Here is a 16,223-nt window from a genome sequence, read left to right as displayed (position 1 = left end):
AAAGTTTCACGGGTTCCTCTTGCCGAGACCGGAAGGTTAACTTGCGCAATTCCTGCAAGTACATTCCGGTCGAGCTCTCTTCTGATTGGTTCACATTGGTTCTCCATTTGTTTTACACGTAAATTGAATTAAATTCACAAAATATCGGCATCGCTTAAGCATTTTTGAGCTTCTGTGATAAAATTGTTCACATCATATTATTATTGTCCGCAGGCACATTTATTCATGGGAGAGATTTTGGCCAAGGAAATGGTTTTCATTCAAAATCTACTGAAAACCATTATGCACATTGTATTCTGAATATGAAAACGCACTCATTTTCTCCATTAACTGCATATGTAGAACAAAAAGTTTATCTTGCAGGTCTTCTTATCCTCAAAAAAAAGTTTCAACCATTTCATTTGCATTTGATATGTATAAAGCCATATGCAGATCGATTTAATTTTATAACATGGAAACATGGTACCAAACTGAAGACATAGAAAAAAGACTCCAGTTTTTGTAAAGAAAAAATGAGCTCCTAAAGGACATTTAGAACTACAAAAATAATCAAAACAGTCATCGTTTCGTTACTGACACGCTTTTTTTCTGCACCACTTTTCATGAAATTATTGATTTGGTCCACAGATAGCGTCTTCTTTAATCTTTCCTTCTCTTGAATAATATTTAACCAACTACATACATTCTATGTGCCAAAAATCGTTGGAGGATTGATTAGCCGACAACCCATTATGCAGAACTGATATTTTTAAAAGCTAAAAATAAAAGATAACGAATTGCAATAATGATAACTTAATATTAATGAAACTAAATTTTTGCATATTAATAGCAAAATTAAAAATATCAATAAAAAATCTTAGCGCCCGCTCTATCTTTGAATTTGGGCAAAGCGTGGTTGTCGCCATGTGCAGTAGAAATGAAGTTGACCTAAATTTTAAAAATATATAAATTGTGCTATAAAATACATTTTAGTCAATCTTGTTCAACTGTTTAACAAAAAAATGTTTTCTTTTCAGCTCAAAATTTAAAAAAACACCCATGCAGAACATCGTCCAAGTAACCTTTGTAAATAAATTAAACAATCTCGTTGGTTTTTTGTTGTTTGAGAAAAACGTAATTCTATCCGAGCTACAGAGCTATAAAAAGTCTTAAAAAAAATAGCAACAATGGGTTTTGAAAATTGAACCTTATTGGCTAACTCAGGTTTTTAAAAAGAAGCTGCACAAATAAAAAATTTATTTCACAAATGAAAACAATTTCCCAGCTGGAAGACCCTAAAATTTGCAGAGTGATAAAAAATGGTTCATTTCACTTTGATGATTTAGTCAACGCTAGATGCATATTTCATCTTCAACTTTTCATTATTGATACTTGTAAGACTATTAAAACTAATTGGATAACGTAAACCAAAAACTAGTTTCATTGTCGTTCAAGAAAAACATGATAGCGTGCTCTGATAAACGTCATCACACAGCCAAATTCTCCTTTATTGCACATATATTATCAATAACATAATAATACTTTAAACAAAAAACTATTAATAACAAAAAATAAAAATAATAAAAAAAACTACAATAATAATAGAATAATAATAAAAATAATAATAATACTAATAATAATACTAATAATAATGATAATAATAATAATAATAATAATAATAATATTATTATTAATAATAATAATAATAATAATAATAATAATAATAATAATAATAATAACATTAATAGAAATATTAATAATTATAGTCATGAGAAAATAGCACTAATAAAAAATAATAATGATAATAAAAATTATTAAACACAATTTTAATTATTATAATAGCAATAATAAGAAGAAAACTGAAAACAATAGTAAAAAAATTATTACCAATGATATTATAAATATTTTCAAAAGTATAATAATATTAACTAATAATAATTTTAAAAATTAGGCCAATTTGTTGTTGATGGCAAGGCAAATCCTTACGCTGTAAAGATCACGCTTTTAAATTCTACCAAAGACTGTCCAAGAGGGTGACAAATATTTACAGAGCAACTATAATGCCGTATTGACAATTTTTTCTAAGCGTTTCAAATCTCTCACGAGTGAGACTTTCTAATGTTAAAATGCTAACTTCGTTTTTTGAACCCTCCTTACTTGTTTCAGAAATGCACTTCAAAAAAAAGAAGAAAAAACGAGAATATTCGAGAAAAAATATCTCCAATTCTACATAAAATTTTTTAAGTTCTTGTTTCATATGTCAACAAATAGTAGTTGTAAAAGCGATATGAATTTCAGACAAGTTGAACTTAAACTCAAGCTGATTAATTTGTAATTAACCTGCTCAAACAAAATTTAGGTGTAGTTTTGGGGAAAGTTACTCAACAATAGTTATTCCTTTTATTTGCTCTAATAGGCGCTGCTTCATTGAAGAATTTTCTATGGATATGAGATTATTTTCTAACCAATTATTATACAATTAAGAGCTTTGGTTTCGCCGCCGGATTAAATTTCAATTTAAATCCTTAGCGCATAAGCCTTAACTAGGAAAACAGTTCAGTTTTTTTTCAATCGCCATTTTTCCCGTGCTTCACATGTATAAACACAGCATGTAGTCAAATAGAAGATTATGCAAATTTTGAAGAACAGAAATCAGCGCAATAAAATTGTGCGTGCAAATATATCACTCCCCTTACCTATTAAGGAAATGAGGAAAATAGATCCGGCGAATAATGTTACGTAACTTTGAAACATGATGGTAAATTATGCAATGTGTAATCAAGGCACATAAATTTAATTAATAACGGTAACAAATTATCTTGACTATATCTGATCAGGTATATAGAACTTTACGTGGCTGATAAAATTATATGTAAAATATTGTCAAAATTTAAGCTCATTTCACAAGTTTTGCCCATTGTCACAGATGAAAGAAACCGAAAGATCAGAATAAAAGAGATAAATTTTCAAGAAATCCAAATTTCACGAACATCCAAATTTCGCGGCTAACATTTTATGTATAACACAGTTAACTGGGGAAATTTACATTTGGGTTAGTTTTGTAATAAATAACGATACATTTTATAACGAAACAGGTAATAAAAATGCCAAGTTAAAACAGTTGAACACAACAAGATAACATTTGGCCGTAGTAATGGATAATTTTTTCAGCTGCGCTTTGTAATAGAGTAGTGGTCGGCGGGTCTGATTGTGAGACAATTAATTGTGAGCAGTAGATTTGAAAGAAATGAAAAGAAAAGCAATATTCCTTTTGGTATTTTTTACAATAAGTACTTTTATTTTCATGTATCCATTCAATCACGCAATTTTACTTTCTATAGCAGAAGACTCTTTCTCTGTTAAGTAATAAAAGCGAATGAACGGGAAGAAATCGTGCGAACTAGGTAGAAGGTTGGTATAAAATAAATAGAATACACCACCGAGCTATAGTTCGCTTTTTCTACCACCGTCTAATACACATACTCACTCACCGGTCTACACGTACAGCTAATGAGGAGAGTAGGACCAGATATACGGGGAAAGCTTTTTCTTATTCCCTTCTTTACCGGCCGGGAATTAAACTGCCTCCCTCCCTCACTTTCAATTGCAAGGAAAAGGAACGACTTTTAAAAGGAGAAAGGGAAAATTTGTCAACCAATGGTGGCGGCTTGCGTTTTTGGTGCTTAAATGACGGAGCAAAATGAATTCAATCTATATTTCCCCTTTCGTTATTTATCCCCTAGTTCTATCTCCCATTTTCCACTAAAAGCATTCAAAATTCACTCATTTTTGTCTCTTTTTTTTCTATCTATATGTCTGTTCTTTCATGTTTGTAATGTTGTTGTTCATACCGCTCTTCTTTGAAGAAACATATATGGCGTGAAAGACTCAAGTCTTCATCATTATGCGTACCTGAAAAATGAAGTAAACAAAATGAACAAGATGAACTTAAGAAGGAACTTGATCTATTTCAGCAAATGTAATCTAAACTTAGAGGTTAAAAGACTATCAAGATACCGCGGTAGTAGCGTCAACGGGCTGGTTTAAAATTTTGACCTTTAAGATTATATAACTAACAAGGAGGATCAGCAATGCGCGTTCGCTCTTACAGTTGCCACCCAAAAATCTCAAAACAGGAGGGAATGACATAAGCTTTGCACAAAAAGTTTTCCAAAATGACAATATTTTTACAAGCGAGAATGAAGAGACAAAATCAACGAGTATTAATTTGAAAAACGAGCACAGCCTCTCAATTCACAACTACCCAAAAAGAATAGGAAAACGATGTGTTCTACGCTCCTTTGTGCAACAATATTGTCAGAGAAGCATGGATTAAATAATTATTCAAAATCTTATCAGAAAATGCACAAAAAAATCAGAATGTGTAAGAAGTTAAAACTTTACACTTAAGTTTTCTCATTTTTCGAATTGAATTTTTTTGTAGGATCCAAGAGTCATAAAGAACTTTTTGAGATCGGTTTTATAAACTATGTTCAGTTGAAACTAAATATCAGAAACCCGAAAGTCCCTTCAATTATTGATTCAATTTCAGAAGAAGTTTTTGATCGCATTTTTTGTATAATTCTGCAAAAGATATGAATCGGTTAAATCTGGATTAACATAAAAACGAGGAGAGAAGAAAACTTTTTAAACTCCAATTGAATTTGGAGGTCGGAACTAAAAATTAAAGAGTACAGTTTTCTTCCTAGAGTCATGTATCCAGATAAATAGTCTTAAAGAACTCCTATTAGCTCAAAACTCGTCCCAACACTTCGTGCAAATTGACGCTCAGGTAAACTGAAAACATAAAAAGTAAAACAATGTTAGTACAATATAATTTCAATTACGATTACAAAAATTTTTGTTCAAAATACTGGATAATAGGTTTTTATATAGAGATTTCATTTATATATCACAAACACCTATTGGGTTTTCAATTGTTTAAATTCCGTTCTCAAATAGACAAAGTGTTGTCCCTGTTAGAAAAAAGATGTGAACGTTTTTAATATATTTAAAACTGAAGCCATGCCGTAGCTGACTTGATTTGCACCTTTTGCAATAATTTTTTCAGAGCTTTACAGCTCTCAATTGATTGCAACCGGGATAAAGTTCGAACGTCACGGGCAGAAAACCAATGTCATTCGTAAATAATATTTAATTACAAATTTTGTTCGCAAACCAAATGTTTTCCTAGCGAGAAATTGCTTGATAGCAATTTTTACACCTTCAAAACACAGCATGTTTATTGCAAGAGCATTCTGAAATTCAAAAGCGGCATAACAAAATCAAATTGAAAAAAAAATTCAGAAATTTGTTTGTAACCTGGAAAAAAAGGGCTATAGAAAATGTTTTCAATTAAGTTTTCTTCATTAATAGAGAAAAATGGTAATGTAAGTTGTGCATTATATAAACTCGACATAGATTAACAAGAAGCTCTACTAGTACAGCGTATATTCGACTAGAGACATTAAGACTTAGAGAATGAAAAAAAAACAAGAGCACTGGTTATTGGAGATGCCCGCGAAAAGATCTTATGGTGTAATGGTTGGCTCATTATGCTTGCAAGAAACAAAATAGGCTCAAGTCACACCATGGTCCATCTAAAATTTATTTGCGCCTGTTTTAACCCCCTCAGCTGTAATTAAAAAGAAAAATAAAGACCAAAGAAGTTAATCAAAGCGCATTAATAACGAAATTATCATTTGGGTCGTCATATCATAAAACATTAAAAACAAATAATTGTTCTAGGGTAGTTCAATTTGGTGCCTCTGAAAAGCAATTTAATATTATTTAATCGTCCTTAAGGGTTTTATGAGCAAATACAAAAAATGAGGGTCGTTTTTCAATTTTTTAAGTTATTTTTTAATTAGTTCAGCTGTGCGGTATTGGAAAAAAGAGTCTGACAGCAGGTTTTTTGGATGTTCCTGAAACAAAACTACTTAGTTTATAGCTTCAGTTAAGGCCAATCCTTAGATAAAAAGTACTTGAGGGTGAAATCAGTTGTCTTTTTTTCTGAAACATAGTTCACCTAAAACATTAGCTGCGGCTCAATAACGTCACATTAAATACGTACAGAAATAGTTTCAACTGCGTATAATGCGTTCTAAAAAACGTCAAAAAATCAGAAGAAGTTTAACCAAATCTCAACTAAATATCAGATATAAATCGATTAAGGTAATTTTAGGTTGATTAATTTTCGGTTTCCTAAACAATAGCTAAACGATTATTGTGTAAACAACATCAGGAAAAACTGGTAAAAGAAAATCTAAGTTTCATCTTGCCGTCTAAGTTTCACCAGTTCATTTCTGCTAATGCTTATACGTTTGACCGATGATATTTTGCGTTGTTGTGGTTTTTAACTAGAACAAAAAGAGTAGTTCACAGGTGAAATATTGTTTGTTTCGAATATTATCAGATTTTATTTGGTTCCGGGCTTTTAGTGGAAATATTTTTTTGTCTAATTGTCTCGATATAGGTTAATTTTGATAATACATAGTAGCCTAAAGCACAATTTGATTTTGAGCGCGCACTGCTTGGAATTTTTCGGGTTGCTAGTAAAATGTGGCTTGCACGTGGTGTTTCAACCGTCTGTTTCCAACTCAGGAGGGCTTGCGAACATGAAAAAAACATTCGCATTGTGTTGTCCGGATGAAGCTATTTTTGAGTGCAATGTGGAATTTTCAGTTAATAGCAACCGCAAGCTCCTTCGAAGTCCTGGCGAAAGCGGCAGAAGCATATTGGAAACAATGGAGCACAGCAAAGCTGGTTTTGATAACGCAGCCCTAAAACACTTATCTCTATTCTTACCGTACCATTTATTAGTATTATTACTAAATTGTCTTGTTGCCCGATTTACAGGAAGTTTGAATCACTGACTCAAAATTGAACAATTTACAGGGAATTGAGAGTAATTAAGGTTTTCGACTTAATAGTTTAAAAGAGTATTCAACTGTTTTTTGAATAATAAGTTTCTCATTTTGAGATCATTCGATATTTGTTGTTATGAAACACTTTCCAGCAGAGTATGTTCGATTACAACTTCAGTAATACTTCCCATGAACTGTAAATATTAATGCAATTTCAAAGTTTAAACTTCTATTAAAGACAATTATATTTTGATTTTTTTCTAGCAACAAAAACTAATTGGCAGCAAATTGTTCTAAATAAGGCCCTCTCTGTATTGATCATCAGAGATTGTTTTTTATTCAACGCCCTTTCAGTGCACGTCTTTGAGTTCTCTCAAATTTCTTGCAATTTGACCAATTCAAAAGCCATGCACTAGAGGCATAAGTGAGAATGGACAAAAACTAGCATCTGTATATTTTTACTTTCGTTCTAATGTTGGTAGAATGAGGAACATTTTTTCACGAACATAAGTATCTCCTGGGCCTTTGAATTCAATTGATTAATATTAACTGACCGCTAAAAATTGCTGAAAAGAATGTAAGTTTTGCTGTGAATACGGTGAAAAAATGTAAAAATTACATTCGTTTAGTGCAGTGAAAGTGGTGGAAAAAACACTTCACAGCTAAGAATAGCAAAACTTACAAAAATTCATCGCTAAAATTACCAAATATTTTTACCGCGGTGAATGCGTTGAGAGCGGCGAAATAAATGTTTGCAGCTAAAAACCGCAAACCGCACTAAGTTTTACCGCTAAGTCAGCACAAGTTTCTATCGAAGCAAATTTTAAATGAAACTAGGTAATCTTTGAAGAGAATGAGTTCAAAGCTTGAAAAAACTTTCACTGCTTTTACAACAAAAGTCACCTAATTGCGCAAATAGCAGCTGTAGTTCAAGAAAACGGTTCTCTGTTTATAATTTCTGTTTACTACTCTCAACTTGCCATTTTTATTCCGACCCATTTCTGTTTTTTTGTAAAATTACAAAAATTTCTGTTTTTGTGTGAAAAATGAGTTCAAAATTTGAAAAATTACGCTTCCGTGTGGTCATTCACGAACTAAGTAGTCACAAAAATGTACTTCGTTGCAGCCTCTGTAATCAAATGAGACAAAAACTCATAGAAATTAAAACTCATAATCTGAGATCTCCTATGTATGGGAAGTTCAAAACATCAAACATTTACCGGAAAAATTTACCGCAAAAATTCACAGTAATTTCTTTGCTGTGAATTCTCGTCAAATTCGCGGCTTATAGCACTGTGTATTTTATTTTCACCGCTTCCTGTATGGCACATGTGATTTTTTTCACCTCACCTTTTAGGCGGTGAAAATGAAATTTTCACTGCTAAAAACCGGATATCTTACAAAAATTCACCGCTAAAAACCGCAAATCTTACCAAAATTAACCACCAAAAACCGCAAATCTAACAAAAATTTGCCGCTAAAAACCGCAAATCTAACAAAAATTTTCCGCTAAAAACCACTAATCTGACAAAATTTCACCGCTTTCACTGCATTCCACTCTAAAAGATGCGGGTGCTTTGCGGTGAAAAACCCCGACCCGGGTACTGAAGCCGTGTTTCTAACAGATGTAGATGTTGAATTATTGGAGTGTTTCTTGTTGAAAAGAGCTCTACGTTTGATAAAAAATTTTTGCAGCGCTAAGCTGTGACCATCTTGTAAACAAGCTGTTTGTGGAGTGCAAAATTTTCGTGAATATATTCTTATCTTAACTATTTTGTTTGAAAGTTTAGTTATTATCTAAACTACTTGTCAAGAAAAAATGTTGTAGAATTTTCATCTAAAGTCTCCGCTATTTCAACTCTTCCTTTCCCCCAATTTCTGATCATTGCTCTTCCTATGTGTCTTGCCACATCTGTTGCTTTTTCGCAAGACGTATTGAGTTATTGAAAACAATTTGGGATTATTTACAGTTTCGGGATCCTCTATAAAATCGCTAAGGATGTCTAAAAGCAATTAGGATCATTTGCGTCTAATTATAATTGTTTTAAAAACAATGGTTAGAAATTTGGTCCCTAGCATTGTGCCAAAGTTAGACAAGCAGTCTGTAAAAATTTTTGGACATAAACCAACCAAAAAATGCGAAAGTAAATTGTGAATTGTGCACGAGCTCGCTCGCTTTTCTGCCCACCAAATGTTCAGCATCTCTTCTTTTTTTCTCAAATGTTTTCCGCCAAAAAACAAACGATGACAGAGAAGTAATTCCTTAGTTGTGGCAGGCAATCTAGCCAGGATATATTTTTAAATCTCACACACTTCCAATACCTAAATCCTGTTCCAAAATATTGCCTGTATTGGTTAAAAAACTAAATCCAAATGTGGCGACACATTGAAGATGGTGTCCATAGGCAGATGGGTAAGTTGTTCCCCAGTGATTCTGGAATTTTTATCGAGTAAAGTCTGGTAAAATCTCTAACAAAATTGGGATCTTTTCTGTTTGTGCCCCCACCCCCCAAGCTTAGTGGGCTCATTTTATTTGCAGCCCCCATACGCACGTGCCATATTTTTACATAATGATTTACTATGCAATGGCACGTTCTCTCTAAATGGGGGGCACAAACGGAAAAGATCCCAAAAATGTCATGTAAGAACTGATTAGAATATGCATCACCTTACAAGATTTTATACAATTTGTTAGATCCTACACGATAAAAATTCCATCTTATCAGATCTTACCTGATAAAATTCCACAGACACTGAGGTTGCCTCAAACCTGTGCTATTTTTCTATTTTATGCGCCTATCGTTTGGGGAAAACTCACTTCTCTAATACTGTGTTTGGTGTCAAAATGGTAACAACCATGTTACGTGGCTGAAACGTTCTTTTGACCGTGTATGAAATTCTGCTCAATAAAAAGTTCTAAATGAAGAATTCTTAAACCCTGACTACCGAAATGCCACTAAATTAGTTGATCGGCGTCTGTAGAGAAAAACCGGCAACTTTTGAAACTCAAAGCGAGATGCAACAATTTTTGTTGTTTCGTGCTACGATACTAACCATTATATCCCGTGCACAAGCAAAAATTAATTCTACCTAAAATCAATAATCAACAGGAAAGTATTGATTTATGCTTGTTTCTGATCTAGAGCTTATGCAGATATTGGGAGCTTTTTTTAGGCAATCAAAAGCAATATAATTCTTGGCAAAAATTGCAAACGAAGAATGGAAGAACAAGATCTCAGCATATTAAGGTTAAATTATGGTAAAATGATACCAATTATCGGAAAAGAACTACTGTTTGTTGTATTTCAATCATTGACAGCATTAAGTTTAATTAAATGAATTTTCCTATTGTCGGGCGTCAGAATAGCAGACTTTAGAAACCAACACTGCATATAAAAACTAGAAAAACTCGCAACGTTTGTAAAAAAGACACTAGATGTTAGGTTTGAATTTTGATTGCTGAAATTGGTTCGTTTTCAACTAAGCAAAAACTAAACATTCTGAGGAAACTTCAAACTGAAGGACAAAGATTTAATTTCGGAAAACATTGGAAAAGCCGTGATTATCAAAAAGTTTTCTCTGTTCGAACAATTGAATGTTTGACTGCTTTAAACTTTGCTTGTTTCTGAACTAAAACTAAATTTTAATAGCAAGCAAATGAAGTATGTAGTGGTTGTATTCCCCATAAGAGGCAACGGTCAAAAAGTAGATATGAGAAATGAAAATGACACACAACGCTCAAAAATCGGACAAAAGAAGAAAGTGAAAACTTTTAGTAGAGTTTTTTCATTGATGCATATTTTTCTTTCCTTTGGTTCTGGCTTTAATTACTGATAACAATTTTTCAGCATTTCTTCAATTTTTTGGCCAAAATTAATTTTGGAAATGTTGAGAGAATTGAAAATTAGGACGATGCAAACTCTTGTAATAAATAGAATTTGCCATTGTTTGAGATTTGATAATTGCCTTCTACGCTAGCAAAAACAGTAAAACATGAAAATTTTCAGGAGCTGAGAATTGAAAAGGTTATCTTTAATTTGTTTCAATTTGGAGGGTTACTATATTGAATTTTTTTGATTTTTCTCAACTCAATTTAATAAAGTACAAAAAACTTTTGCAATTCTGCAATCATTCTTTTTTCTTTGAAATCCTTCTGCGCCCAAAATTTTTGTCATACACTTTTTTTGCTGAATTTGCGGGAAAAACAATAGATGTTTCTTCAAGAAATACAAAAGAATTATATGTGGAACAATCTTAACTAACTAATGACTAAGGAAAGTCAACCTGTTTTTTTTTCAGATCCATAACTACTTGTATGTCTTTAGGAAAAAGTCAAAACCAAAAAAAGGCTAAGCTCGATTATTTAACAGAAAAGGATATTTTTATCAGACATAATTTTAATCTTGAGGTGCTAGCTACATTTTTATGGCCTCCAAACAAACTTGTAATTTGACTGCGTGACAAATAAATTTTGGGTTTTACACTTTAAAAATGCTCCCTATACTTCAAATGTCCCCCTCCCACTAATATATCGTCCCCTCAGGCATGTACTTCGACACTTTTATCGTGGTCAATCTGCAAGAAAAAACGTTTTTTTAACCCTCATAACCCAACACCAAGTTATAGCCCTGCATCATGTTTGGCTCACAAAATTTTGGGTCATATGTGCTATGCACTCTGTAGTCTCTCACAAGGGGCCTTCAAAATTCTGAAAGTAGAAATCTAAATATTATCTAAATTATGTACGAAAAGTCAAAACTTTAATTACGTAAAGATAAAACATAAAAAATAAAATTACGGTATATGACACATTTTCTAACGCTATGTATATGTCCTAATACATGATTTCAGTCTCACTTATTGTTTGCACTTGCTTAGCACAAGATGCAAATGAAACTCAAAAAAAAGCTAAACTAAAGTTGAATTGAAATAGTTGCTCATATAATTATTGATGTACCAGTAAGAAATGACAGCGAAAACATTTTTTAAAACAATTGCTCAAAATTTCAAGGCGCTGTTTTAACATTAATGGTTTTATTGCTTTTTGCGTACTTTTATCATGGAGTTCTCAACTGTGTTCTTGAAAATTTTGCTTGATCGCTATGAAATCCTCTGACAAGTTTGGTTTAATCGAATGGTAAAATTAGAAAAAATGAAGTTAAACTGTTTTTGAAAAAAACGCTGTAGACACTATGCTGACAATAAACAAGAAACAGTGAACATTAATAGATTAAAATTTTGCAAAACTTTAGCTTGAAAAAAAAGAACAAAAATTAGTTAATATCGCAATGATCATAAAAAATTTTCTTCGATATCCTTTCTAATGATTTGACGCATCACATAAGAACTTAAACTCCGACCCTCAACAACTGTCAGAATTTTTTTGATCCATACAGTTCAAATCACGACGATACAAAGTAAGGAATGTCTGTTAAGACGTCGAAATAAACCAATTTCAACGCTGTGTTATAATTGTTTTTAGTCGAAGGCCTACGATTTATTTCATTTGAAACTACTTTCGAAAGAAAAGAACACCACAGATAAATTTTATGTTCCATTCAACTTCTTCCAAGCGCCAGAAAAAAAAAGATTTTGCTCACGTCATTTCTTTTAGAAAACCATTTTTGTTAAACTCTGGTTGAAGTAGTTTTTTTCAAACACAACTTTTTGGACATAATCTACAAATCTAAAACTGAACGTCAGTAGTTTAGCAAAGTATTAATTGTAACAAACAGACAATTAGCAATGTAAAAAATGAGGCAGCACTTTCATAAAAAACCGAACTGCCTAATATTTTTTGGAGCAAAATTTGACTGAAAAAAAAACATTTTTTACAATCATAGCCCACCAGCAAGTTAGAGCCCTGCATCAAGTTTTGCTACAAAATTTTGGGTGATATTTGTTACACGCTCTGTAGTCTCTCATAAGGGGCCTTAAAAATTCGGAAAATTAGAAATCTAAATTTTATCAGAATTTTGCACAAAAAATCAAAAATTTTAATTAGGTAAAAATTGGACAAAAAATGAGGCCAAAGTTTTGGTTCAACTGTAACAAGTTAATTAAATTAATTAAATTTCGGTAAATGATACATTTCCTAACGCTATGAATATGACCTATTACATGATTTCACTCTCACTTATTGTTTCTAACTTAGCAAAATATGCCAATAAAGCTGAAATAGATCCTAAATTGAAGTTGAATTAAATTAGTTGCTCAAACAATTATTGATGTGCTACTAAAAAAATGTCATCAAACAATTTTTTAAATATGAATTGCTCAATTTTTCACAGCGCTATTCCAAAACTCTTGGTTTTACTGCAATTCACGTACTTTTATCAAAGAGTTCTCAACAGAGTTTTTTAGATTGAGGCCTGATCGCAATGAAATCCTCTGACAGATTTGATTTAATCAAATGGTAAAATTAGAAAACAAGAAGTTGAATTGTTTTTCAAAAAACGCTGTAAACACTATGCTGACAATAAGCAAGCAACAGTGAACATTAAAAAGTTTAAAGCTTCGCAAAATTTTAGCTTGAAAAAAGAAAAGACCAAAAATTTGATAATATTGCAAATATCATAAAAAAATTTTCTTCGATATCGTTTCTAATGATTTGACTCATCACATAAGAACTTAACTCCGCCCCTCAACAACGCTCCGAACTGTTTTGATCCATACATTTCAAATCATTTCGAAGCAATGAAAGGAATGTCTCACCAGGACGTCAAAATGAACCAATGCATTTCAACGCTTTGTTGTAATTAGTTTTAGTCAAAAGTTATTTATTTCATTTGAAATTATTTTTGTAGGGAAAAAACACCTCAGATAAATTTGATGTTCCATCATTCAGCTTCTGTCAAGCGCCAGAAAAATGTTTTGCTCATGCCATTTGTTTTAAGAAACCATTTTCATTAACTTTTGATTAAAGTAATTTTTTCAACTAGGCTTTTCGGACATACTCTGCTAGTCTAGAACAAAATATATTGACGTCGGTACTTTTGCAAGGCATTAATTGAAACAAAAAGAAAATTAATATTGAAAAAACTGGAGGCAGCACGTTTATAAAAAACCGAAACGTCTAACATTTTTTTGAACAATTGGATGGTATGGGATAAATGCCTCCAAATTAGACCGAACCATAATTTTTCTCGTTCATTAATTTTAACGTGTTTTTTCGAAGATTCAAATGTGCTTATTTCCCAGACAACAAGGCAACTTAAAAATTATGATTGAACTTAAGAAATCTTGCAAAAAAAAGAAGCTTCAACAAACTCAAAATTTGACTGTAAAAAAACAAGTTTTTTAATCCACATTTCAAAAACAAGGCTCGGTAGTGTGCATTCGTGCATAATGTTTTAACACAGTTCAACCACATTTTTGACTTAGTTATACACGAAATGAAGAAGTGATATAAAACTTCAAAAGTACACTTATTGTTCGAAAATAATTGTTTTATCTAATCAAAAAAACCTTTTAGCTCTAACCCATACACAAATAAAACTATAACTCATTAGAGGGCCTCTGATAACTGACATTAAGGAGCGTATGAGATAAAACAAACAACAATTTCAAATAAAAACAACAAGTATGCCTTACGAACAAAACTGTCTCTCCATTTTGTTGAAAAAACACAACGGAAAAGTCAAATAATTGTCAGATAAAACTTAATCTCAACCCAGTCACTAGCAATTCACCAGAGAAACTATTGGATCTCATTTTACTGAGAAAAATCAAAAAAGAGACAGAACTTGAAAAGGGCGAATTTATAAAACACGTTTACCATTTATGAAAAAAAATAAATCCAAAGTCAGAAAAACAATAAGCTATCATCTGAAGTCATCCAAGCGCTTCATTTATCCCATTAAACAAAATAATTGGGACCTGTCATTGTCCAAAATCTCATAAGCCTACAAAAAGAACTAAGAAATTTAAACCTCAAAAATCCATTTCAATTTTGCGACGAAACGGTGTAGAAAACAGTAACTAAAACTAATGAATATAAATAATTGCGCGTCATTTTGACGCCTTTGGTGTGATGGGCGATTGTTAATTACTGTACCATTAAAACGATGATCGCACAAGACAGCAGAAGAGAACCTCAGAAACTTGAAAATGTCCAAATAAATTGAAAATTAGTAGTATCAACGCCAAAGAACATTATTTAATAAACAAAATGTCAATAAAACTAAAGTTTACTTCACTTGCGAAAAGACGCGTTTTTCTCTTTAATCAAACCACACTAAAAACTTGCAGAAAAAAGATTTCGAAGTGACAAATCTCAAAAAAAACTTTTTTGAAAACAAGTTTTTCAAAACTCTTTAAGACATTGCCACCGCCAGCTCTCAACTAAAAATTTACATATAATAAAATTTAGCTGCTTTGGAAGCCAATTGTACAGGTCATTAGTGAAACTAAACCAAACTATACCAGTTTCAAGCAAACTGAATTGAAGCTAAAATAACATGTGCTTTTTGCTGAAACTGCATTTATATTCATTGGCCTCCCTCTGCACTCAAAATTGACTTGACAATAAATGAGTTTTGATTTGGAATCGGTTTTGTCTGTAACTATAAAAAACAAAAAAGGCAAAAGTATTTCATAAAATTATCTACATCATCCCATTTCAAACCGAATAAATTTTCATCCATAAAATTCCATAATTAGACCAAAATCCGTCTTGCTCTTGCTGCTTCTCTTTTAAAACCAAAAAACAACTTTTAAATAAGTAGCTAATTTGACGAAAAAAGTTACTATATGAAAATTAAAGGATGGATTTTGGATACTGATCAAGTTTTTTTAACCAAAAAGTAATATGTATCAACTGAAAGCATTTGATAGTTTAATTGAATAACACCCTAGATACCGATACCGAATCAAACATCTGATTAATTAAACTTAGTCAAAACTTTGAAATAAGATTATCAATTTCTGGCAAATCTCAAGAGTTATTTAAAAACTCGCATAAAAAAATTGACAAAGACCTAAGCACGACGAATTTTGCTCATAAAACGCAATATTGTTTTGTTGGACCTTGTTGGAGAATAAAGAGAACTTTTAAAAAATGAACCTTTAAATAGAAAAAAAAACTTTTTTGTAATTGGGATGAAGGATATGCAAAAAAAATACTCTAAAAAGACATGCCCAAAATACAACCCAAATCCTATCGCATTGCAAAACTCGAGGATGAGACCCAAACTAGCATTGCTATCGCTACGTGGCTGTCAAAATTGCATTTGACAAAAATAATGCAAAATAAAGTTTTTGACTAACCTAAAATCTTAATATATCAAAAAACAGTCTGCGTTCTTTGTAAGTATCGAATTATATTAACGAAAGACCAGAAAACAATTAATTCCAGAAAACTTTCTGAGAAACGGGAGG

The 16,223-nt window shown here is 31.8% G+C and overlaps 1 protein-coding gene across 1 annotated transcript in view; it reads right to left on the bottom strand.

The window, feature by feature from the left end:
- LOC142341798 (neuronal acetylcholine receptor subunit alpha-3-like) overlaps nucleotides 1-3,505 on the bottom strand; it is a 92,360-nt gene extending 88,855 nt beyond the window's left edge. Inside the window, exon 1 of the mRNA XM_075393034.1 lies at nucleotides 2,676-3,505. Coding sequence (XP_075249149.1) covers nucleotides 2,676-2,733 — 58 coding nt within the window. The 5' untranslated portion in view covers nucleotides 2,734-3,505. The remainder of the gene's footprint in view (nucleotides 1-2,675) is intronic.
- Between the last annotated feature and the right edge of the window lie 12,718 nt (nucleotides 3,506-16,223).

This window comes from Convolutriloba macropyga, chromosome 6, assembly GCF_964194025.1.
Source record: "Convolutriloba macropyga chromosome 6, txConMacr16.3, whole genome shotgun sequence".
Classification (NCBI taxonomy): Eukaryota; Metazoa; Xenacoelomorpha; order Acoela; family Convolutidae; genus Convolutriloba; species Convolutriloba macropyga.
The sequence above is the reverse complement of the archived record's forward strand: the minus strand, read 5'-3'. Positions and strand labels throughout refer to the sequence as shown.